At 44.0% G+C, this 22,943-nt stretch overlaps 1 protein-coding gene across 11 annotated transcripts in view; it reads right to left on the bottom strand.

The window, feature by feature from the left end:
- The window catches only part of LOC105488353 (neurotrophic receptor tyrosine kinase 3), a 495,170-nt gene that overhangs the window by 350,844 nt on the left and 121,383 nt on the right, over positions 1–22,943 (bottom strand). For 8 of the 11 annotated variants that reach the window (XM_071100730.1, XM_071100722.1, XM_071100724.1 and 5 more), the window contains 5 exons: positions 22,732–22,873; positions 21,934–22,230; positions 15,526–15,549; positions 13,952–14,016; positions 13,064–13,166 (listed from right to left, as the gene is read on the bottom strand). In XM_071100730.1, the coding sequence (XP_070956831.1) occupies positions 13,064–13,166; positions 13,952–14,016; positions 15,526–15,549; positions 21,934–22,230; positions 22,732–22,873 (631 nt within the window). The remainder of the gene's footprint in view (positions 1–13,063; positions 13,167–13,951; positions 14,017–15,525; positions 15,550–21,933; positions 22,231–22,731; positions 22,874–22,943) is intronic. The other 3 variants (XM_071100723.1, XM_071100727.1, XM_071100732.1) reach the window with 1 other exon arrangement.

Here is a 22,943-nt window from a genome sequence, read left to right as displayed (position 1 = left end):
ATTGCTTGGAGTCTTTTCTCACTTGGAAATATATTGTAAACATGTTCACATGTCAATACATATTGCTAAAATATCATTCTTGGTAAGCAACTATAAAAATAGAATGCAGTAGATCTCTATGAACTGATACTAAATCATCTCAAAGACAGTTTGTTAGCAGAAATAATATGGCACAGAACAATGTGAATACAAGCTTGCATTTGTGCAAAGGCAACAGGGAAACATATCCTTTTATAAGCCTTGACTATCTCTGAAAGGATATGCAAGAACCTCTAAGTAATGGTTATCCCAGTGGCAGGAAATTAGGGAGGGACTGAAATTCACGTTTTTACTACATTATCTTTTACACTATTAGGTTTTCTTACCATTTTCATGTGTGTCCTTTCAGAAACATTAAATATCTACTTTTAAAAGTTGTCATTTTTAAGGTCTGCATTGTATAGTATCATATATATGGACCATAAAGTATTAACACTTAATTAGTCATTTATTGTTAGATCTCTAAGTAATTCTTTATTTATGTAGAAAGCTGAAACTGGATCCCTTCCTTACACCTTATACAAAAATTAATTCAATGTGGATTAGAGAGCTAAATGTTAGACCTAAAACCATAAAAACCCTAGAAGAAAACCTAGGCAATACCATTCAGGACATAGGCATGGACAAGGACTTCATGACTAAAACACCAAAAGCAATGGCAACAAAAGCCACAATTGACAAATGGGATCTAATTAAACTAAAGAGCTCTGCACAGCAAAAGAAACTACCATCAGAGTGAACAGGCAACCTACAGAATGGGAGAAAACTTTTACAATCTACCCATCTGACAAAGGGCTAATATCCAGAATCTACAAAGAATTCAAAAAACTTATAAGAAAAAAACAACCCCATCAAAAAGTGGGCAAAGGATATGAACAGACACTTCTCAAAAGAAGACATTTATGCAGCCAACAGACACATGAAAAAATGTTCATCATCACTGGCCATCAGAGAAATGCAAATCAAAACCACAATGAGATACCATCTCATGCCAGTTAGAATGGCGATCATTAAAAAGTCAGAAAGCAACAGGTGCTGGAGAGGATGTGGAGAAATAGGAACACTTTTACACTGTTGGTGGGACTGTAAACTAGTTCAACCATTGTGGAAGACAGTGTGGCGATTCCTCAAGGATCTAGAACTAGAAATACCATTTGACTCAGCCATCCCATGACTGGGTATATACCCAAAGGATTCTAAATCATGCTGCTATAAAGACACACGCACATGTATGTTTGTTGCGGCACTATTCACAATAGCAAAGACTTGGAACCAATCCAACTATCCATCAATGATAGACTGGATTAAGAAAATGTGGCACATATATACCATGGAAAACTATGCAGCCATAAAAAGATGAGTTCATGTCCTTTGTAGGAACATGGATGAAACAGGAAACCATCATTCTCACCAAACTATCGCAAGGACAAAAAACCAAACACCGCATGTTCTCACTCATAGGTAGGAACTGAACAATGAGAACACTTGGACACAGGAAGGGGAACATCACACACTGGGGCCTGCCATGGGGTAGGGGGAGGCGGGAGGGATAGCATTAGGAGATATACCTAATGTGAATGACGAGTTAATGGGTGCAGCACACCAACATGGCACATGTATACATATGTAACAAACCTGCACATTGTGCACATGTACCCTAGAACTTAAAGCATAATAAAATAAATAAATAAGAGAAAAAATTTTCTTTTAAAAAAAGTTTACTCTGTAAGTCACACTGGGATAGATACCCATATCCACAAATATGGATAGCCATTTGTGAGTATTACCTTAGGTTAAATTCTCAGAAGTGGAGTCAGTAGGATATGGGCTTTCATGATTTTAGGTTTTTAATAAATATTGTCAAGCCATTTTCCAGAAAGGCTACCCCATTCTACACACTGGGCAACAGCAAACATTAGTGTCCATTTTCCCAAGCTCTTGGATGGCCCCTGATTTCTGATAGCACTTCTCCTCAAAAGGCAACAAGCACCACACACAGCCCCGTTGGGCTGGCATGCCCCTTGCAAAGCAGGCATGAAGCAGGGGGCTGGTGCTGTGGGAGCTGTTTTCACACATAGTGGCTCATAACTCAAATCCTGCCTGCTTCCCCTAGAGCCCAGGCCAACAACAGGGTGCCCCTCTGCACCCCCTTCAACTGGTCCAAGGCCAAACCACTGAACTCCATTTATTTGGACGGATTCGCTTTTGAAAGGCAGTTCCTGGAACCACCCGGACACCCTCCTTGGGGCTTCATGTCAAGGCCTGCTGGCAGATAGACAGATGCTGGCATTCTTCTGCCCCTGCCTGGGAACAGGTTTGCAGGGCTGCTCCAGCACAGAAGCCCCTTTGAATTCAAGATGCCTGTCAGGTAGAGAGGCTCGGCATTTCCAGGGCTTATCAGTCCTGGAAACTGCTCTGGTCTTCTGCCAACTATGCAACTCTTATTCCGCAGTAAATTAGAGGGCAGGGCAGGCTTCCAGTGTGAATACCAACCGCCAGAGCAGCAAGACTGGGAAGAATGGGATTCCAGCCACCACCCAGGGCATTGTCTCTGAGGCCGGCGGGCAGCCTGGGCAGCCCAACAACTTAACCCATGAGGCTTCCTCCGCCGGCCGACAGACCCACTCTGAGCTACTCCGGGGCCTGCCAGCACAAGCTTTTCCGGTTTTCTATAGCCCCCAACATTTCATTCCAGATCAGGGGTGGGAGGGAGAGCAAACAGGATAAAAAAGTTTCTAGAGAAAGAGAGGAACGACTGTCCCAGAAGCTCAAGGAGCTCTGAGCTGGGAATGCTGGCTGCCCACTGCCTGGTAGCCTCTCTGAGTTTCTGTCCCCACTCCTTCAGTGGGGACATCAGTGTTGATTGACCTGACAGTTTACTGAAATCAACTGTGGCAGCAGACTTTTCCCTGATGTAGAAAGAGGTGGCAGTTTGGTTTCGAACCAAGGAAGCCACTACAGAAACAGTTTTAGGAAAGAAGAGAGGCATATTTACCCAAAGAGGACAGAACTGAAGTGCCTTACAAGTAGTGGTTATAGAGGCCAGACGTGGTGGCTCACACCTGTAATCCCAGCACTTTGGGAGGCCCAGATGGGTGGATCATCTGAGGTCAGGAGTTTGAGACCAGCCTGGCCAACATGGTGAAACCCTGTCTCTACTAAAAATACAAAAATAAAAAAAAAAAAAAAAAAAAAAAACTGGTGGTTATAGTTTATAATCTCATAGTCACAAAATCCCAGTCCATAGATCTTCGAGACAGGCTCATTTTGCAACTGGCACTCAGAAAAAAACAAATGCAGAGAGGTGATCTAAGTTCCCAGGTCACAGGCCTGAAGTGTTTACCAATAGCTTAACCCCTTATTACTTAAAGCATGGTCCATAGAGCAGCATTGTCTGGAACCTTGAACAAATGCTGACTCTCAGTCTTCCCCAGACCTACTGAACCAGAAACCGCATTTTTAACAAGATCCCCAGAATCTTCCAATATTCACTTGCATGTTAAAGTTTGAGAAGTACTGTTCATGTTATCAGCCATTGTCTCTCTACAGGTATAGGATGGTGGTTCCTAAACCCCAGCAATCATTCAGGATCACCCAGAGAAATTGCTTGTCCCCCACATCACCCCAAGTCTGAATCAGTGGGTATGGGGTACACTCTAGGCAATTGCACATTGAACAAGCTCCCAGCATTATCAGATGAGCTGGTCTGCAGACTACAAAAATGACCTGGAGAATCAGTGAAATATGCCGACGTCTATTGGATTGAGACCATCATTCCTCAACCTTAGCTGCACATAGAAATCACGAGAGGAACTAAAAAAGAACACCCATCCCTCATTTAAGTGACCTGGAGTGTGGCCCAGGTTTAGGAAGTTATATAATCTTATCAGGTGTTTAGAATGTGCAGCTAACCTTGAGAACCAACAATTTAGAGTAAACTCATTTAAAACCTAGTTTTGATACTTACCAGGTACATGACCTTGAGCAATTTAACCATTCTGAGCAGCTTTCTCATCTTTAAAGTGGGAATAATAGCCACCTATGAAGACTCTATATTTGAAGATATATTAGATGTCTGGCACACAGTAGGTACTCAATGAATGTTTGATACCTGTCACTCTCTTCCCCTACTATGATAGAAGTGAAAAACCAACTGATATTCTTGCCTTTAGCCCAAATCCCAGTTTCTCTCTAAAAGGAAGTACAGAAATAGCTGTTTCGTCACCATTCAGGATAGGCAAAGGAGCTAGGATCTGAAGCCATGATGGATTTTGTATTCAGGAAGTAGAGCTGGCTTCGTGGACCTGTGACCTGGCTCCATGCTCAAAAGAACCTTAGCTTGGGATTTAATGCTGTGCTGTAGCTGTCTGGAAATTCTAATCTTTTTTGAACATTTTTCACTGGGCCACACAAATTAGGTAGCCGATCCCGTTAGGGAGGAAGCCAGAAGCACGTTCCCCTCTGGCTTGTGGTAACAGAGTTGATCCAAGATAAAAGAATAAAGAGGCAGGCACCAGAGTAACTTGCTTGGTCCCTCTCTAAGTATGCTGGGGTAGTGAGGAAGAGCGACAGGGAGTGTTATTAACACTTCTGAGTGCAAGGGCCAGAGATAGACCAACCTCAGGCTTCTGCTTCCTTCCCTGGAAGTTCCAGGCCTGGAACAGGTGGCAGACACACCTGCTTGCTGGAAGCACAGCTGGCTGAAGGATGCTATTCCTCCACCTGCCGTGCACTCCTCTCTTCTCCCCTGCCTAGCTCATCCTCCGTGAGGAACCACGGCACAAAGGGCAGTGGGTGACAAGGAGCTGGGGCTGGGGATTTGCAGCCGTTGGCTTTGTAGCTGCTGTTTTCAGCATGTGGTTTTTCTTCCCTAGTCCAAAAACGTGTTTTCCGGTTAGCAGTTGTTTTGATCTCTCTGTTTTGCTGTCTTTGGTTTCCAGGGCTGCTCTTTGGCCATCCTAAAGCCTTCTGAAGAGTTCACAGGAGAATGAGCTGCATAAACACGGGTCTTGGGTACTGCAGCCACATGACAGTTTTTCATTAGCCAAAGCCTATCATCATGCCTCTTCTGTGCAAGTGAAAGCTTCCAAGACCCAGAGGAGAATATGCAGAGAGAGACAGAATGTGCCATGAGAAGAGAGGAGGGGGTCTGTTGGAGCACTTTCTGCAGTCTGACTTTGCAGGGGGTAAAAAACATTTGGAGCAAAGAAGGATGCGAGAAAGTCAAAGCTGGCAGCCCTAGCGCCTCTTGGTTTTCCATCCTGTACCGTGATACCGTAGGATAACTGGATCAGTGAGGAAGTATGTCACCATGATTTTTGATGAAAAATAAATTACTAAAGTTTGTGACTTTTTAAGAGCCAAAAATCAGTTTGAATTTACTTTTATTCTTAGCTTTTAAAATCTCATTTACTAACTCATCTTCTGTGATAGTTTTCTAAGGTGTAAAATTACTGCGAAAGCCAGCACTTTTGGGAAAGCCTGGTGACATCCACAGTAGGGTGTAAGGCATGTGACTCTCACCTGTCACATGAGTAGCAAGGGACAAAAGGTGAAGAACTTCTAAACTGGGTAAGGTATCACGGGGCTGTTAACCCTGTGGGAACCAGTTGCAACAACACAAGTTAGTAAGCACTGTGTTCTACTGCCAAAACTAAATGAATCTGAGATGCCATCACTTTGGCTATAGAGCCAAGTATAGTGGTCATCGTTGACCCTGCTGAACAGGATAGAGAGGCCTGCCAAGAAGAGCCAGCTAGCAGGTAGCCACAAAGGAAAATTATTTTGCATCAGCCTCTATTTCAAGGGAATTCCTTTGAATCAGAGAATTGATGCAAGGGAACAGTTGGTTCCCTGGAGTCTTCAGAGAAAGGTATGAGGACAGGAGAATCGGAGCAGTTCAGCCTCCACACGACCAGTGGTGACCATGTAGGGACTTCTATGATGATTCACTGCACACCTGCAAAACTCCCAAAAAGGACAGGGCAGCAAAAGCATGCCAGAAAAACACACATGGCTTTCCAGCCTTCTCAAAGCTCCAAGAACCACATTCTAGAACTCAGTCATCAAGTTGGGTGAGACTTTGTCTGCAGTCAGAGCCTCTCAATGAAGTTCAAAGCAGAGAAGGAGAAGCAGAAGACCCCTGGCTTCTATAAACTTATGTCCTGCCTGTGGATCAGCTATAAACTTAACCTCTTTAATTTAGAATTGGTCAAATACTAGGCATGTCTGAGGGAGGGAGGTGGTTGGAAGGTCTGTCAAATGTCAGAAAAGACAGGGAGGGTATGCAAACATTTGTTAGGAGAATACGAGGACCCTGGGATCACAACACAGGAAAGAAGCCAGAAACCACTCTCAATGTTATGTTAAAAGAGTCATCTTACACCAGGAGTCCCAAGTACAGGATCATGGCAAAGGCCAAAGGTACCCTCCTCCCTTGCACATGTCAATTCAGAGGAGAAAATAGAAAAAGAAGTCAAGAAGGAAGAAAACAAGGAGGAACAAAGAACGGACATATCTTGGGAAGACAGGAAACCCAATTCCTTTACCCAGTTTCATTTCTGCCTTGCACTGCTCTTGGTTTCTGACACCCTGCTAAAGGTACTCAAAAAAGTGTACTGTGCAGGGCGAAGGAAACTATTTTACTCAACAATACCAATAATGCTTTCATCCATGGTCCAAGCCCCCTTTCAGTCACCTCAGATGTCTCCTATCACACATCACGCTTCCGGTACCAATTCCCCTGCTCTGCACACGAGGCTAGAGGCACAGAGACACTCTGTCCCAGCTGAGAAAGAAATGCCAGCCTAAATCTCAGGAGTCCAAGATCCCTCCCACCCCTACCTCCATCCACTTGGAAGAAACTCTGCTCAATCCAATGCCCCAAAGTTAGGAGAGAAGGCAGAAATGACTCCTTCCCAACTCTGATCATTCCCTTAACCAAGCGGTGAAACCAGAAGGATAACAAGATCGTTCAATGAGGCAGCAGCCCCTGAGATCTTTTGGCAGGAGCCAGTCCCTCCAAATCAAGACTCTGGCAGGATTCTACAATCCACTCAGAGGACAGTTACCATCTGTTTATGGAAAAAAATGTTAATAACCCCCAATCATAATCAAATAGGCAACCACTTTATTTTAAGTACCTATTAACTAACGCTAATTTACAATGGAACAGTCCTGTAAGTGCTCATCCACAGGCCCATCAGAGGCACCAGCACATATCCAGCCATTAGGAAGAAAGGTAAGTGGTTGCTGATGAGGCACTTAAAGCATTGCCGGAAGCCCAAGCAGCAGTTCTTGATGCCCTTCCTTCCCGGTCTTCCTGCTTCCGCTGCCCTGCCACGCTTGCAGTCTCTAGCATGTCTGAAAAGAAATGAAGTTCTTAGAGCCTATTCCTCCATCAGCTCCTATCTTTCCCCAAGGCCAGGAGTGCCCCAGGTTGGAAAAAGTGGATTAATAAGAGAATTTTCGAAAGCCCCATTTAAGTGGGACAGCATTCAAAGCTAATTAAACAGAGCCTTGGAGGGATTGAGCTGACGTATTCATAATCCAGCTTTACTTCCCTGACCCTCCCAGGTCCTCTGCACAAACCAAGTATGTGGAATAGCAGGGCCAGGAGGTTCTCCCTAGCTGTGTGCTCTGGCACATCACTGCATCTCTCTGGGTCTCAGTGTCCTTAGCTGTACAATGGGCACATTAGCCTAATAAGCCTAAAGTCTGTTTCAACTCTGATAAACCATTATTCCATTTTCTCCATGGGAGTAAGAGGAAGCCAAGAAGTATGAAGTAACTCTCATAGTATCTCTGATCTAGAAGTATTTAAAGGTACTTATGAGGTGGTCAAGAGGAAAAGAGGCCAAATAATGTATATATATATTTTTTACAGGCTTCTTTTTCTATTAAATTTTTACACTTGCTTCTTTTTCCTATTAAATAATTATGATACCTTATATGAAAATTATAGGACATGTTTTATTATTGTTCAGACACGCTAACACCTATTGCCTGGTTATTGTTCTAATGACCACATGAAATGATGATGGTGCACTGTAGATGTGGACAGTGCAGCAGCCAAGATAAAGGAGTTAGAGCATTTGTGTTGCTGTGGAAAGTGGGTGGAGCTAAAACTCAGCCGAATCAAAGCAAGTCACTTCCTTTCTGGGCCTTGGTTTCTTCACCTGGAAATATGGATACAGGAGAGCCCAGCCAGATCATTGTCATGATCTTTTAATGCCTAATTTAACAATATTTTATGAGAATGAATTTGGTCTAAATTCTGAACCATCTCATTTCCAGGCCCAGGATGCAAGGGTACACTGTAGTTAGTTGTTAAAATGCTGAAATATTTTTATATGTTTCTGTAGCTGCAGTAAATAGCCCCTGCTCTGAACCCCGCAAGTACCCACCTCCCAACCACCCTGGCCACCCCATGATCTGACAATCAAAGAGTTAACGCCTAGCACAGCGGGGACTTTCAGGGTCCTGCCCCGTCAGGAGAGCTGGCTGATAGGGCAGTGCCCAGGACATGCCAAGTACTCCACAAATCACCCCTGCCACTCTGAGGCATTAGACTTTATCAATAGCAAAAAGAAACCCCTACTGTACACTTAGCGCCATCTTAAAACCTCTGTGATTCCAAAAGAAAACGGGCTTCTGTCCTAAGGTGACCCCCTCCCCAAGCCAAAATTTTGATCAACACCATGGCAGTTGGAGGGCTCTGAGACAAAGCATGTTCAGTTTGTTTCCATGAGATCTGGTTCATATATTCATCTCCCACAAAATGGGCTCCTATTGGAATTCCTACACATACCAACAGAGAGAGATGTCCAACGTATGATAAGGAAATAAAGCAACATGCAAGTTACTCAGAGTATAAGCTTGAATATAAATTAAAATATACACAGAGTGATGCATTTTGTAAGTGTATTGATATATATGCATGTGTGTGTGTCTACATATGGATATACAGAGACATATGCATATATGTGTACATACACATATAGGTAGAAGTATGAAAATGAACTGTTTACCAGCCTTAGCCACTCATCTTTCATGTAGTAGAGGTGGTTGCTAATTTGGCAGGCTGGGAGGTGTGAGTGTATCTGGGAGCCAGCCATGAGGGGAGAGACAGCCTACAGGGACACGCAGAGACAGAGATACAGAGAAAGAGGCCTCAGCAAGTGAACTGGAGGATGCTGAACTCAGGCTAGCAGCTGCCTATGGAGACAGGGATGGGAATAGGACCAGTGGGGGTGACTAAATGGGTTTTAGTTTTAGTCATATTTTATATCTTCCATAACTGCAACAGTAGATGCAAACATAAGACAAAACAGTAAGTCATTTATTCTGGGTGGACGGAATATGGGTGCTTGTTATATTAATCTTTGTCTTTTTCTATATTTATTTCTCAGAAGGAAGTAAAGCTCCTATTAGTAGCCCCCCTCCATCGACACACTTGGCCCTCAGATGTGGATGGGGGAATTGTTTATGAGTTTTCCCTATTATTATTACTCTACTTTCCATTGCCCAGACATCTCAGATCTCCCAATTAACTCTAACTAGCCCATTGTTAACTTACAAGCTGTACTTTTTTATGATTAAAATTAAAGTCATTCATTTCTAAGTTCAACAAGCAATTGTCAAATGTTGTGTGGTGTTTTCAGGCATACTAGGCTGAGTGATCTGTGGTTTCTGCCATAGGTCAGTACTGGTCAAGTAGGACAGACATATGGTCTATCAGCAAAGAACTGATGATGTACTGGAATTAGTGTATAATAAAAGCATTTTACTAAATATTGTGCAGGACAAAAGAGGGCATGATTGAGTCTTGGATGGGCAGCCCTTGGAAGGCAATAAAAGAAGCCTATAAAGGTTTATACATAAAGAAGGGAGAAACAGTTCCCATGGAGCCTTTTTATATGCCAGTTACACATAGATCTCGACATTCACAGCAACCCAGTGATGGAGGTAGTATTATTACCATTTTGAAGTTGAGGAAACAGAGGCACTGAGAAAGTAAATAACTTTACTGAAGCCAATGAGCAATTAAGTGGTATCACAGATTCTCATCCAGATTTGAAAATTCAAAACTGAGACTGGGGTGGATATAAAGAGACGAGGGTTTCCCTAAGTCAAAGCTGGGGAACTTCTGGTACCCATGCCATCACTCTTTATCCAAGACTGTGATGCTCGCTGGCAATAAAAGATCAAAGGTTAATGCAGCTTGAGGCATTTAGTCAAAGAATATAGTCAAACTCAGTAAAATATTTGAAGAGATTTGTTCTGAGCCAAATATGAGTGACCAATGGCCTGTGACACAGCCCTCAGGAGATCCTAAGAACATGTGCCCAATGTGGCTGGGCCACAACTTGGTTTTATACAGTTTAGGGAGACATAAGGCATCTATCAATACATGTAAGATGTAAATTAGTTCAGACCAGAAAGGCAGGACAACTGGAAGCAGGGGCTTCCAAGTCATAGGCATATTCAAAGATTTTCTGATGGGCAATTGGTTGAAAGAGTTATTTTCAATAGGAAGGTTCAATAAGAGGTTATACAGACCAAGGTTTTATGACGCAGATGAAGCCTCCAGATAGCAGGCTTCAGAGAGAATAGATTGCAAATGTTTCTCATCAGACTTAAAGAGTCTATTCTATCAGTAATTCCAAAAAGAAGGAGGGTATAATGAGGCATGTATGGCTCCCCCCTTCCCATCATGGCCTGAACTAGTTTTTCAGGTTAACTTTGGGATGCCCTTGTTGAGAAGAGGGATGCATTCAGATGGTTGGGGGGCTTAGAATTTTATTTTTTATTTGCACTTATTTATCCTAAAGTGAGACCTAAACATAATCTGGCTTCATAAAGATCAAAGAGATTCAGGCTTAATTCTAAACAAGATGAGTCTTAGATATACCATCTCATCTTGCCTATAACTCCAGTATAACTTCTTTAAGTTGCCTGACTTTACAATAGAGGATATTTCACTTCTACCTACGTGGACATGTTCTCCTGACCCAACCAGGGCCAAGAAAGGAAGCTCTGCCTGGGAGAGGGGAGCAGAAGCTCTGCCTGGGAGAGGGAAGCTCTGAGGACAGCTGAAGGGAGGCACCACCCTGGGTGCTGCCTAATCCATCCGACATGGGGACACGCTGTTCCAGAAACAGGATGACATTTAATAGGAAAAATCTGCTCTGCTCTCACAGCACTGCCAAGCATGTTGCAGGGTCTCAGCTGGTGGTGCGCCTCCTCAGAGAAAGAGCAATAATGCCCCATTCTTCTCTTTGGTCAAGGCCCCAGTGTTTTCTCAGGTGGAAAGAGGAAGAGCTAGAAAAGCTCCCTGCATGGTAGGAAAACTTTGCATAGGCAATAATAGTGCCAGTCCTCAAAACCAGCAGCCCAAGGATTATCCAAAGATTGAAAGCTGTGCGCTTACTCAGTGGTCGTCTCATCTTCTAGACCTAGAAAGCCCTGTTTGGCATGTGCCTTATCTGTTTGCAGATAAGACATCTCCAATCTAGGTGCCTAAAAGTGGTCTGATTTTGTTTAAGTCATCTGGCTTCCAGACAAACTTCTATCCCATCTTTATAATTTGCCTGAACATGTCTTTCTCTTAGTCAAAATATCTCAGATGACTTAAGAAAAACTAGCTTGCTTTGCTGTTACTTGATCAGGTTCATTAAGAGCAGAGAGTGCAAAGGCAGAAATCTTCTGGAAACAGGGCAATCTGTACCCATTTTTTGTTTGTTGTTTGTTTGTTTTTGAGACAGGGTCTTGCTTTGTTGCCCAGGCTGGAATGCAGTGGTGCGATCACAGTTCACTGCAGCCTTGACCTCCTGTGCTCAATCACCCCACCTCAGCCTCCTGAGTAGCTGGGACTACAGGATTTTCTACCTTTCTAATCCTCTCTGGGTATTTCCCTATATATCAGTGTTCTGAATTTTCAAGGACTTATAGAGCCTTCTGAGAATATAGTGAAAGCTACGGACTAGTTTGGTTTCATGCGCAAACATTCCAACATGTGCATACAACTCAGGGGTTCACCATCCCTGTGAATGCCATTCATGTACTCTTCTTCAGTCCCTGAGCCCAAGGTCCCCCACCACAGATACAAGCTCATGCAGAGAACCCATAGAAATTCATCTCTCTACACATCCCATAGTCTCACCAGATAACACCAACCTGATTCCTTGCTCAGCAACCTGATAGCTTGTCAAACCTCTTATCGTCCCTCCCTACCCACCCCCATCCAACATCACCATACATGGAAACCCAGCTGGAAGTACATCTTGAAATTCAAGTTTCTGTTTTGGAACTGGTACCCAGCCTCTTTTGAGCCATTTGGTCACATCCATCTCTGAGACCAGGCAGGTGGATGCTAATTCACCATGTTAACCCCTTTCATGCCAGTCCCCTTACCCGAGCTTTGGCAAAGAGCCACATCCCACCACCTCACCCTTCCACAGTGGTGTGGAGCACTGTATGTCATGGAAGACAGCCAGCAGATTTAGAAATCATGTTGCTCTTGGCATCCACTCTGGGACTCTGTGTAGAGCTACGTGCTGAGATCCCATTGCATGGGCAGATTTTCAATGCCGGAGTCTACCCTACATCTTGCTGTGCTGGTGCCTTCCCAACACAACTTCAAAAACAAAGGAAAACCATGTCCTCAAACTAGGAGTCCATTTACTCACCAATAATGAAAATAAACCAAAGTCCCTCTTCATTTGCCCTGAAATCCAACTTCCTTTCCAAATTATCCTCATTGCATAAGCCCATCTAAGCAATGTTTATCAGCAGTCAAAGCAAAACCATGTGGATCCACAGTTTGGTTCCCACAGATCCCAACACTGCCTTCAATCCATAATTAGCAAGAACAAGGGGCAAACAGGAGTTTCCACCAGTACCACTTAGACCCCATGACCGGAGGCCCTCTCAGAGAGCAATGAGAGATTAAAACAGTATCTTTTGATCAAAAACAATAATGTTTCCCCCCATGACACCCTTGAAAATGAAACTCCCACCTTACCCTTCATTCCAAATTTGGACCGTCGACCATACTTGTTGATCATGATGAAGAGAACCACTAACAGGACACAGGCAAAAGCAGCAAGTCCAACTGCTATGGATACCTATGAGGAACCAGAAACACAGTCAGCAACAATCATGAAAAACCCAAGTTCCTTGAAAATAATGTGTGTGCCCAGATAAGAACCATCCTACTGCCATAGTAATTGTAGCCTTCTCAGAACTGCAATACTGAGTAAGGTCTTTAGAAGAAGAAATCCGTGAGACCCTAAGAACACTTAAAGCTACATAAATTACCCAATTTGATTAGAGAAAGTTCCATGATTCAACGTTCTGAGCCCCTTCTCACCTGGGGCCATTCTGACAGATGCAAAAACAAGCCTAGAGAGGCTTCTAATTTTGTTTTAATTAGCAAGTGAATTCTGCATCTTCAGTTAAAATTCCTTATATAATATTCTTATCCAGGAAAGTCGAAAAGATCTGGACTCTAAAAAGAATCCTTTCTCCTCCTCCCCAGAGTAATCTTAGGCTCTGAAATAGTAGGAGTGGGCGCTTGAAAACCCACCCAAGGAGATGCCCTGAGCAACTTGGCCTTTTGTGGTAGACTTGTACAGTTAGCAGCCCCTGCAAATCAGGCCCCACTGGGCTCCTAACAGACTGGGGATTTTCTGAATCTTAGGGCTTGGAGCAGATCCTCAAAGACTTCCTCAAGCAATGAACTATTTCCATCCAACAAGGAAGGTTTAAACTGCCTGAAAGCAGTTCAATTCATTACTTTTTTTTTTCAAAGTTTCAAGTAAGATAATACTTGGAAAAGTTAGCAATACAAATGACGTCTTAAAATGACTGTGCCAGTTAACACACTCCTCTCGACCAAGAAGTGACTCACCCCAAAAGTGTCTTCTTCTGGTTTGTGGGTCACAGTGATAGGAGGTGTGGGGCTCACTTCATCAACTGAAAACCAAACACAAAAAGGAGGAGGACAGTTAGCTTCCTGGCTGGGGAGGCTCAGCCACAGTCCCTGCCCAACTCCCAAGCTCCCTTGAGACTTCCCCCTGGAGAACATCCTCTGAAAGCTAGGCTCTGCAGCCTGCCTTCCCCAGGCTTTGCAGGACCACCCCCACCCCCTGCCCTGCCCCCAGAGCCCAGGTTCCTATCTGACCATCTGGCTGGTGTTACACTTCAAGCACAGGCTCCATAGGAATAAAGGACATTCAGTCCCATTCCCTACCCCCACCCCAGAGAAAATAAAATAACCTGGGCAACTTGGGCCATGAGCTATGGAATAGAAAAAAGAAACATGGTTTGGGATCCTGGCCAGGGTCTGGATTAGGCAAATGTTACTGATGGTGGCAGCTGTTGCTGACATTCTGCTACTCCTTGCCACAGGCATTACTTTTCCTCTCCCTGTCTCTCCTGTGCCCTCCCTCTTTCCTTCTTTACTCCTCAGTGAGATCCAGGAGGCCTGGGGATCCATCAAACAGCCCACTATCCATTCCCCTAACACTGATTTCAGAACACAATGGCAGCTTAAGTTAAAAAAAATAGAACCATCTGACAGGGAAACACCACCTTTACCCAGCAAGGCCAGGATGGGAAGCCAAGTATCAATTTCCCCCCCACTCCACCATCTAGAATCACCTCCTTGACAAGAAATGGCCCCAATTCAAAACTCTCTGAAGGGATAATCTGCAAGATTACAAGTCCTCTAAGGCTGAGGACAACTAAAGAAATCACAGATGATATTGACTTCAGTACCAAAAAGCCAAGGGTGTTTCTAAACAGCATCTACTATCTCAAGTCAGACACGGGGCGGGGCAGAAATGGCAGCAGTTGCTGCTCTTATTCCCACCTCCCATGGAGGAAAAAAAAAAAAAGAAAAAGGAACAAATACAGGTTTCCCCACAGTCCATAAACAAAACCCCAAATTATTTTAGGATTATCTAGCCCTAGCCCCAAATCACTTATAAACTGAGCCTCAATAACTCCTTTTGAGGACACTTGAGCCTATCAGGAAACCTTGTAAGTCAAGCTCTCATGAGGCGAGTCCTGGCCAAATGCTCAGGCTCTTGAAGCAGGTGAGAAACACTAGCAGGTTTATAAGTTCCATATTCTCTCTGCAAGAACAACTAAGATGATCAATAGGGGTCTATTGAGGCACATGAAACCCATGTCCATCCTCACACAGCCCCTCTTTATCCAGGTAAAGAGATCCACAACATTGTCAATTAGAAAAACTCCCTGGGGGAAAGTGAACCACAGAGTGATTACCCAAGAAAAGTGGGCTTGGAACTGCCCAAAAAGTATTGCTACCCCTCAGTTCCCTTTCACAGTTCACTCAGATGCCCTCAGCTGCCATGGGCCAGGGATGATGTGGAATAGGAGAGAGGGCTATTTGAATTCAATAGTTACCGATAGTATCAGAATAAATCAGTTTCAAAGCAACAGGTAAAGCAGACTTACACAAGATAAAGTTATCCGTGCTCTCTGCAAAAAAAGGACAAAGAGATAATTAACAAATTTAATAAAAACCAGAACAGACACACTACATGGTCCTAATAGCTATGATCTCTCCCATTCACCATGATTCCCTGTTCCCATGGCAACTGACAAACTAAAATCCATGGCACATCACCTGTCTCCCCATGCTACACTACCACTTTAGGGGGTAGTCCTCCAAAAGGAGAAGGAATGAGAGATAAAGTTCCTGGTTTCAAGGGAGGTGGCCCACCTAGGAACAAGAAACCAAACCAGTTTCATTATGAGATAGGAAATTAAAACCAGACCCTCTGTCTCATTCACAGCTCTGCTTCCTTAAAGACCCAAAGTGCTGGGGATGGGGCTACAGGGTGGCTCCTCTAGACATTCCTTGAAAATGCCAGGTATGATCTCAAGATAAAATTCTTCAAAGTAATATGCAGAGTTGATTCTAGTAGGTCTTTGAGAAGTTCTTGAGAATCCCTCTAGAATCTGCCCATCCTGCAGATGGTAATGTGCTATTTGATCTTTGGTCTCTAGAAATAGCTCACCTAATAATGAAAGCTAATCCTTACTGCACATTGATGAGCCAGGGACGGTGCTAAATGCTTCATGTAACACATCACTCAGTCCTTATTACCATTCTAAGAGGTGGTAGCATTATCCCCACTTAACAGATAAGAAAACAGTCTCATACAGATTAAGTAACTAATTGGATGTGACTCATTTAAGAAGAAATTAGAGCTGAATTCAAATCTCAGTCCAGGCTCTTGTCCACTCTACCAGAGATGCTCAAACTTTAGCACACAACAGAAGCAATCAGAGGGTGATTGCTACCAACATCCAATAAAAGGAGTGAGGATTCCTTGGAGAAATGGGTGATTTCAGGGCTGGACCAGGGAAAGAACAACATGTGCCTGGAATGAATTGCAATACTGAAAAAGTAAGAAAGTGCTCAGAGATTAATGGAGGCCTGGAGACAGGGCACAGAAACCAATGTACAGGGAATCTCAATGGCCCAATGTAGGATCATTTAAGCAACAAAATGATGATAGCCCTGGATTGTTACGGATTAGGATTATGTTGTCCCAAAATCCATATACGGAAACCGTAACCCCTAGTACTTCAGAATGTGACTGTATCTGGAGAAAAGGTCTTTAAAGATGTATTAAAGTTAAAATAAGGCCATTAGGGTGAGTCCTAATCAAATATGGTTGATGTCCTTATAAGAGGAAATTTGAACGTAAACACACATGCACAGAGGGAAAATCACATGACAACACAAAGAGAAGACTGCCATCTACAAGCCAAGGAGACAGGCCTCAGGAGAAACCATCCCTGCCAGCACCTTTGTCTCAGACTTCCAGCCCCCAGAATTGTGAGGAAATAAATGTGTGTTGTTTAAGTCACCCAATCTATGGTATTTCACTGCTGTGGCATTCTTAGCAAACGAATACACGAATTACCAACCATAGAACAATATGAATGTCCATGAGTCCATACTGATACAAATAAACAATTCAATACATAAAAGGTGGAAGAATGAAACACTCTTCCTTACAGGAGAATTCTGATTTTTAAATGTAGAAGGAATGATAGAAATAGAAAAATCACCATTTCACAAATACTACAGTAATAATTGTTTCAGGCAGGAATCATCAATGAATGTTAAAATTAGAGTGTGAAAGAAGGAAGAGAAACAAGCTATTTATGTAGTTTAAAAATATTATACTGATGACTTACAAAGGGGAAAATCGTCTGTTTGCAGCAGAGGAAACTGGCAGACACCACCTTGACCAAGTGACAAAGTTAACACTCCCAGTACCAAAACCTATTGACATCGCACACCCCCGAAACGATGCACTGAGAGGGCAGAGCATCACTTCTGCAGAGTTCCTGCCAAAGATGCATAGCTAGAATTTAATCATTAGGGAAAAAAATCTGAAAATTCCAAATGGAAAGACAGTCTACAAAAAACTAGTATTCTTGGAAAGTTCCAAGATCATGAAAGACAAACACTGGGGAACTGTCCCAGATTTAAAGAGAGTGAGATGACACAGGAGCTCAATGCAGTGTGTAATTCTGAATTGAATCCTAGACAAGGAAAAAGCATCAATGGGACAATCGATAAACTGTAATTCACATCTGTACACTAGATAATAGTGATGGACCAATGTTAACATCCTGGTTTCAATCATTGCATCATGATTAGGTAAAATGTTAACATCTGGGGAAGCTGGACAAAGGGTGGAAGGAAGTGCCTTGTATGATTTTGTAACTTTTGAAAATATGAATTTCAAACTATTTCAAAATGAAAAGTTAAAAATCTTTAAAAATTAAAAAGAAACACAGATTACTAGTCCTCACCTTAGAGTTTCTAATTCAGTAGACATGGGGTAAGTATCAAGATTTTGCATTTCTAACAAGTTTTCAGGAGATGCTGATGCTGCTGTTCCCTTTGGGATGCACTATATCATACTACACAGCCTCCTGACTCAGCCCACCATGCTCTGAAAAGTAAGAGTATATTCATTCATTCATTCATTCACTCATTCATTCACTCATTGTGGGCCCTCACAGTCTTAGTTCTATTAAGTATGAACCAGCAGATATTCTCTAACTACCTGTGGGGAATAGGATAGTTTCTGTGAGGGAATCCTTCAAAGAAAGTCTTACTTATGGTAAACGCAGTTTGATTGCTTGTTTGTTGTCTGTTCTGTATTGTTTTGGGGGATAGCCACAGAGCTATCTTCACATTCCTGGCCATACCCTTCATGCCAACACCCTCTTCTCAATGGCAGGTGACCAGATGCCTGTTTGGGGCATGGGGAGGATGGAGGAAATGGAAATTCTAGCCTGGGTTTCACAGCCTGAGAGAAGAGAGGGGCCAGATCAGTTCGCAGTTTACATTGATTTGCATATGTCTCATAAGGCTCCCATTTGTTAGCGAACATTCTCATATTAGCCAAATGTTTTGGTCAAGGCTGTGAACCCTGTTATCTCCAAATCAGCCTATGAATGTTTAAGGACTTTGCCAGAGCCTGGAAGCATTTATACATCCAGAAAGCACATGAGCTTTGGAAGAAGGAGACATCCTGACTCCTCTCTAACCTATGGGAGGGTTCAGGCATTCAGCCTGGAAGAGGATGGTACCCAGGACTGGTCCTCACCACTAGCTACACCAGCAGGCTGGGAGGAGCACTTGTCCAGCACACCAAGGAACAATCTGAACGTGAACAGGGGCTGTGCCATGAAGGGAATACACATGTCTCCTACAGTCCCAGACCATGACTCTTCAAGAAGGGCCCCTTCTGTAAATTAATCTTCACCACAACCTTTAAGGTAAAAGCAGGAAGGTGAAGCAATTTGCCTGACATCACGGAGCTGACAAGTGATTGAGTGAGAATTAGAGCCCTGGCAATGTGGTTCCATCACCACTAGCCTAGACTACCTTAAGATTATCTGTTAGAACTTACTAGTTTGACCAGAGAATGACTACTGGTTCTAGAACTCTTGAATTCATCTCAGTTCTACATCCTAAGAATCTTAACAATGGCCCACAGCTAGTAAGCCTTTTCTCTGTCCAGATGCACTGCTAAGCACTTGGCAGGCATGACTTCCTTTAAGCCTCATGCTAACTTAGACAGGAGATATTATCATTCCCATTTCACAGATACAGAAATAGAGGCACAGAGAAGTGATTGTCCTTCATCTAGTACTGACCTTGCACTAAGCCCCATGCTAGGAGCCCAGGCCACCAGATGGGAGGGATATTTGGGAGAGGCAGCAGATGGGATCTGCACCTAAGTCTGTCTGATTTCAGAGTGCCTGCTCTTAGCCTCCATGCTTAGCTGCCTGGAAGCAAAAGAGAAACACACATAATAATCATGATGTTTCCACGCTCTCACATCAAAAGAGAAGAGCAAGAATCACAGACCAGCTTTGCATCTAGGCTTAGCTGGGGTGAATTCGGTTTAGAGGGTTATCAGCATCTCTGCTTGCACCCCCAGATAATTGACTCTCCTGAACGTTTAAGCATCTTGTCACTTGGCATGACTGGCCCATCTTTTCCCTGTCACTGCCTTTTCATCACCCATTGATTCCTCTGACCTAGACTCATAAAACAAACAAACCTTCCCACAGGGTGGCCCTAGCAGGTTGGAGATGGGTCTGAGGAAATGACCTCAGGTGAGATGCTTTCTCTTTGAGTTTCTCTTTGAGTTTCTCTGTGACTCTATCCTCCCTCCATCGTCCTGGGGCCAGATTCCCACCCAATTCCATGGTAGTAGATTGCAAAGGAGGGAGTACTGGAGTCACCTGGGGGCTTGTTAAAACATAGCTGCTAGACCCCAGCCTGGAATCTCTGATTCAGTAGATGTGAGTGGCGCTTGAGAACTTAAGTTTTAACACATTCTCAGGTGATGTGGATGGGGCTGGTCCAGGACCAAAGGTCACTTTTGAGAACCACTGGCCTGAGGCGCACTGATAACTTACTATGGTGACAAGGGTATCCAGAGACTAACAGAAGGGGCTGCTGCATCTCATGGGGGCAGAGGAGGTATTTCTGAGATACCTCTGAGGGCTGAGAGGATGCAAAGAATTGCTTCCTCTTGAGATAAAGGAGAGAACAGAGAAGCTGTGTCCACCACATAATCCAACAGCTGCTGTTACCTCACAACTCTCAGGACACCCCTGGTAGAAGGAGCCCAGAAGTGGCTTCTCCTCCCTCCTGAGCATTCTAGGGTTCCCCCCTCTCTGGGCCCCAGAAGCTTCTCTTTGGAAACAGAAGCATTGCTTCAGTGTGCTTCATTTCCTCACCAATCGAGACTTTCCCTCACCAATGTATAGCCTTTCCTCTTTAAAAACAGATTTTATTCTTTCATCAGGCCATAGGCAGGGCAAAAAAAAGGCATAAAAATCAGTCTTTTATGTCAGGAAGACCTAGCCTGCCCTTGTAGACCATAAGGGCAAAGTATCTCCACTTTAAAAGCCTCTGCTTCCACAGTGCAGGCCAGGACTCGTCTACCTGCTGAAAGAGAGCCCAGTGTGACCCAGGAAGGGAAGTGTCATGGGGGCTTTCACTAAGCATACTGGGGATGATGGAAGTTTCAGACCACGTGGGATTTCCAGGGCCTCAAATATCTGCACATTCTCAACCGCCTCTGAAAAGACGGCTCCATCATCCCTGGGACCTCAAAGGCAAGAATTTAGCTTCACATGCAGCCACATTTCTCCGACTTCACTCTTGGGGCCTCTAGTATGAGTTCCCTTGCACTGAAATAAATAAGGCCTCCTGGAGCTGCCACACCCTGGTAATTTGTAGACTGTGAAGCTGACTTCAGAAAAACAGATGCTGCCTACTGCTAGCTCTTGCTGCCTCTTCCCTTTGTGCACATGTGTGAGCATGCATGTGCATGTGTGTATGTGTCATATCAGTTTTTACACTGTATCCCATTGGAACTCCTGATTCCTAGGTCTCCTAGTCACTTCCCAAAACAAAGCACCAAGCTCAGCAAAGACCCATGGCTTCATGGACAAAACTTATCAATTGCGGAACCCACAAAAAGATGCTACAATCACTTTCACTAAACTCTTTTGATGTTTTTATCTCCTCCAACTTCAGGAAGATAGTTAAAGCATCTTACCCCAGACAGAAAAAGACAGAATCAACTCCCAAAATCAAATCAAGCAAAGTTCTTCAGTAATTTCAATAATTTTTCCTGGTCCACTTGACATTAGCACTATTATACTCTAAGGGCATCAGGTATGACCCACAGTAGCTCACCATGGAACAAGAGAGGAATGAAGCCACAGACCTCGGGGCCTAGATCCAAGTCAAACCTTGCCACAGATCAGCAAGTAGAATGAGGCTCAGTTCATTCATCTGTTAAATGGAGGGTTAAACTGGACACACTCTCAAGTCCTTTTCAATGGAAAGTCACGGAACCATCATCAGGTGTCAAACCCTGTGACGTGCTTTATATACCTTGACTCATTTAAAAGTCACAGGAGCAGTGTAATCATGACTATTTCATAGAAGAGGAAATTGAGCCTTAGAAAAGCAAACTATCAGGCCCAGAGTCTCCCCACAAGTAAAGGGCTGGGTCAGAATTCTCTACCATTACCATCTCTGCTTTCTCTACTATCATACAGTATGCTCTAACATGCACAACTGTTATTTCTAAGGAGTCTTGGTTTTTACCATGACAGCTATTGGAAAATTGAGACTCTATCCTTGTTTACACCAGATGCGGCTGGTGGATGCACATGTTCCAGTGTGTGTTTTTTTGCCGATGAGTACTGATGTTGCTTCTCCTCTCAAGCTACCATGCCCCACCTCCTAAGCTTGTAGAAAGAATCCATACACCTCTGAGCCAGCTACACTGCCCTCACCTGGAAAGGGCTCCTTGAGGAAGTGGCCATTGATGGTCTGGTTGGCTGTACCCAGTGGGTTTTTGGCAATGAGGGTATAGTTGCCATTGTTGTAGTGGGTGGGCTTGTTGAAGAGCAGGCAGCCCTCAGAAATCTCTCCCTCCTGGTAGTATTCCACATGGATGATCTTGGACTCCCGCAGAGGTTGCCCATTGTGCAGCCAGTGCAGTGTTGGTGGTGGGTTGCCACGCACCACAAACTCAATGCAGTGCTCCAGGCGCAGCTCAGGCTCCTCCAGGCTCACCACGCGCGGGGGATCTGTCAAGGGAGAAGCCAGCTGAAATCCAGGACACAGAGTCTACCACCACCCGCAGTAGCCTTCCAGCAACTAAAATGGGAATCCCAGTTCTTCCCCACCCACTCTGAAAAGGCTGAGGGAAGCAGAAGTCCCACCACAATCCCAGCAGAGGGGAAGAAATGTCTGTCTTCATCCAAGCTTCCTAGATCCACCTTAGCTGGAGGGCTCCCTCTTGGGACCTCTTAGGGGTTTAATAAAAGGCAGAATAGGCCAACTTAGAAGTGTCCTGAAGATGTAGTTGAGTTGGAGCCACACCATTGTCTGAGGGACAAGGGTGCTCCTTCTGGAGTTTTTAATCCAAGGACTTACTTCTCAGTCCTGCGCTACAAGAGTCCTTCTGTCCCCACTGGTAGACCAGCTCACTGCTCTAGCTCAGCCCTGGCAACACCTTGGCCCCTCTCCAGCCTCCTATGCCAGTTCTTCCTCACACACAGCCATCCCCCACAATAATATGCACTTACAGTAGACAGTGAGGGCAACACTGGCATTGCTCATGCCCACCACATTCTCTGCAATGCATGTCAGGGTGAAGCCATTGTCCTCACTCGTCACATTCACCAGCGTCAGGTTGATGGCATGAACATTGGTCCAGTTCAGATTGGTCTGAAAACCCCAATAAAAAGGTAACAATCAAACAGCCTCTACAAAGATGGCTCTGCTACCTAATCCCCAA

The sequence above is a fragment of the Macaca nemestrina genome, chromosome 7, assembly GCF_043159975.1.
Source record: "Macaca nemestrina isolate mMacNem1 chromosome 7, mMacNem.hap1, whole genome shotgun sequence".
NCBI lineage: Eukaryota > Metazoa > Chordata > Mammalia > Primates > Cercopithecidae > Macaca > Macaca nemestrina.
This window is presented reverse-complemented; position numbering and strand designations above follow the sequence as displayed.